This window comes from Parus major, chromosome 5 (assembly GCF_001522545.3).
Source record: "Parus major isolate Abel chromosome 5, Parus_major1.1, whole genome shotgun sequence".
Classification (NCBI taxonomy): Eukaryota; Metazoa; Chordata; class Aves; order Passeriformes; family Paridae; genus Parus; species Parus major.
The window spans coordinates 58,667,148-58,670,367 of record NC_031774.1 but is presented as its reverse complement, the minus strand read 5'-3'; the positions used below and the strand labels follow the sequence as shown (position 1 = coordinate 58,670,367).

The 3,220-nt window shown below is 44.7% G+C and overlaps 1 protein-coding gene across 1 annotated transcript in view; it reads right to left on the bottom strand.

Annotated features, from left to right (window-relative positions):
• Positions 1–342: 342 nt before the first annotated feature.
• Positions 343–3,220, bottom strand: part of GCH1 (GTP cyclohydrolase 1) — a 20,414-nt gene continuing 17,536 nt past the window's right edge. Inside the window, exon 6 of the mRNA XM_015631858.3 lies at positions 343–2,645. Coding sequence (XP_015487344.1) covers positions 2,519–2,645 — 127 coding nt within the window. The 3' untranslated portion in view covers positions 343–2,518. The remainder of the gene's footprint in view (positions 2,646–3,220) is intronic.

Genomic DNA, 3,220 nt, shown 5'->3' with positions numbered 1-3,220 from the left:
ACAGCTCAAGAAAGGTACAAGACTCTGAAAACCCCCAAGCTCAATGCCAGGAGCAGCCACTGCCACCCACCACCCCTGCTCCAGTGTATTTGCTCTTGATTCCTCTGGCTCCAAGGAGCAGCAAGAAGAAGGTGACAACAAATCCTGGATGTTTTTTTTTTTTGCTTCCCAGTCACCAGCTGGGGACTCTGCTGTGGAAAACAGCAACATCCATCCCAGAGGAGCAACCCAGCTCCCTGGGTCGTCCATGAGCACAGAAACCATCTCCACCTGAGGGGAGGGAGCTCTTGCCCTTTCCCTGCGCAGTGCCATCACCTTCAGGTCCCCCAAGGATGCTCCCACTCCAAAGGATAACACTTCTTCTTTAATGTTTCAGAGACAATGGACTGGTGAGCAGTACAACAAGGGGCTGTACATCCTATACATATTTACACATGGGGTGTAGTTAAAGCTTCTGTGTTTGAGCAATGCTGACGTTCCAAAAAACGCACTGAGACTTACAACAGCAAAAATGGGAACAAAATCCAAGGCCACGAGTAGAGAGAGGTATGTTTTAAGGACTACAGGTCACATGGAAATAAAAAACAGTGGTGGTGTAACGTGAACTTTATCCTGAAGAGAGATAAGTGGTTAAAACGCAACTTTTTTAGTGCCTCAGGAGCAGGACAGTGTTTTACAGAGACCTAATTTCCAGAGACTAGAGCAAGGAAAGAGAAATAAATGTACTGGTGTGTGCCCCTTTGGTCCTCAAAATCTCCTTCCAGTCAAGCTAAAAAGAGAGGTTTACTGCCAGCTTCAGGCAAGAAAGATTTAAGGCTTTTCAGCTGGATATTTGTAACACACTGAACTGAAATTGATGATTTCAGGAAAACAAATGCCATGGGGTTGGTGTGGTTTAGCAATGTGCAGCACAGCTTGTTTACACCAGTGACAAACACTGTTACAGCACCTAATCCTACAGAATCCAGGACAGAGGATGTTATAAAAGGTTTTTCCAATAATGCTGTGAAGGTCCTCAAAGTAAAATTAGTGTAATTAAACACATGAGCTTGTTCTCCTTGAAAAAATTCTTTCGGCCTGAGCTGACCAGACATGATTTTCATTTTGTTTCCAACACGGCCTGGAGCAAGAGGGGGGAATGTTGGTGAGATGGAGCTGGCCAGAGCAGGAGCTGCCCTTGAGGTTCGTGTACAGGACATCTTGGATTGATATCCAGGACAGCAGAGAGAGCCCTGGGAACCTGTGGGCATCCAACCCCCTGGCTGATATTTGTTTTGCAAGCTCGGTGTGAGGAGGGTGGTTTTCATTTGCGCCTCATCTTTTCCCAATTAAGAGTTACAAAACACCCATTAAAATGGTAACAAAGCAGAAGTTCAGCCAAGTCCAGCTGGACTGAAACTTTTTGTACCAATTCTGCCACTTACAGAGGTTGCCACATAGGCAGGAAAAAAATGTGGTTTGATTCATTCTGGTGGCCCTGGAAATGCCTTTCTCAGCTGCTCTTATGAAATGAGCTGCTGTCATTCCAGGTTACTCTGCCCTGAAATAACCCAACCTGTCGGCAGGGAGGGGATGTACCATGTGCTATGCTCAGGATTTCATGCTCACCTTTGGTCCAATATTGGAAATGGAAACCTTGAAATGCTTGCAAATCTTCATTTTCATGTTATCAGGCTAATTTTAGCTTCTCAGTCTAACCCACTGAAATCCAAGAAGGAAAGCTCAAGATATAAATATCATTAAAAACCTCTTTGGATACCTCAGTACTCTGCAGATAGACTCTGCAGAGTTTTTTTCCTATCCTCTGTTAAAGTTTCCCTAAAAACAGTAAGAAACTGACAGTTCAAGTGGTCAGACATTTTGAGGCACAGAGAAAAAGGTGCATAAACCCCTTTGTACTGAGACAGGGCCGTGTCCCAAATAATTCAGAAATTAATTCCCTGCCTGTTAAGAGGATAGGAAAAATGGAGTTTACACATTTCTCAAGCAAACAAAAAAAAATACACAAAAAAAGGAAGGTTAATACCAGCAAGAATATAAAACACACCAGAAGTAACAACTCAGAGGTATAACACACATATCCAGGTACTGAAACAGCCACTGCAGGACTTGCAATAAAACATGGTCCAATAACTGGGGACAATCCCAATCCTACAAAGATTCACATCCTTTCAGGTGTTTCCTGTGCTGCTCCACATTTATTCTAATAAACACAACTATTTCATAAATATCCATTTCACTCCTAAACCCCACTTCTCTCCTGACAGCTGGATAATCTGCATTATGGATGGAAAGACATTTCCAAACTCCTGTTTGTAACTTTGTGACATCAGCATCAGTGGAAGTCCAGGAGGAGCCTCCCTCATCCCTACCTTTTCCATTTGCCACCAGAAGCCTTTCACTGCACAAAGACTATGACAACAATTCACGATTTAGTTTAGAATTGGGATGTGGGGACAAGGACAGACAGTGACACAGGACAGAACAATCCAGGGTGCATCCAGAAGGTAACAGAGTTTCAGCTCCTGATGAGAGTCAGGAATTCTTCTCGGGTCTTTGGATCTTCCCGGAATACCCCCAGCATTGTGCTGGTTACTGTTTTACTGTTCATTTTCTGTACCCCACGCATTACCATGCACATATGCCTAGGAGAAAGGAGAAGGGAGTCAGTGCACCAGGAACACTCCTGGGGAAGGAGAAATCCCACAGGGAGAGATGTTTCTTACACAGCCAACATTTAATTCTGGGAAAATAACAGAACCTCCATAACCAGAAAGGGCACCTGCAGCACCTCAGCTGTGGAAGAGTCACATTCTCAGCCACTGAGCACTGCCTTCTCTCCCCTGATCCCAGGAAAATCCCACCTTCCCAAGGTGCATTCTGATCACAGGGACATGCCTGCTGCTAGTCCCAAGCTCTGCACTGCTCAAGGAGGCAGAAGGAGCACAGGGCATGGATCTGGTGCAGTTGGGACAGCTCCTCACTGCCACATCTCCACAGAGGATAAGGCAGTGCCCACTTTAAATGGCTGCAGCACATCAGGATTATTAGGGTTTTTTATTACTACTAGTAATATTTTATTATTAATACGGTTGTTCCTACAATTGCTATTGTTATTATTATTACTAATCTCTCTGCCTGATAACCAAGCACACAGCCAAAGGGGCAACACGCACCTGCAGCAAAGGGATCACACAGAGCCAGGATCCCACCCCTGGAA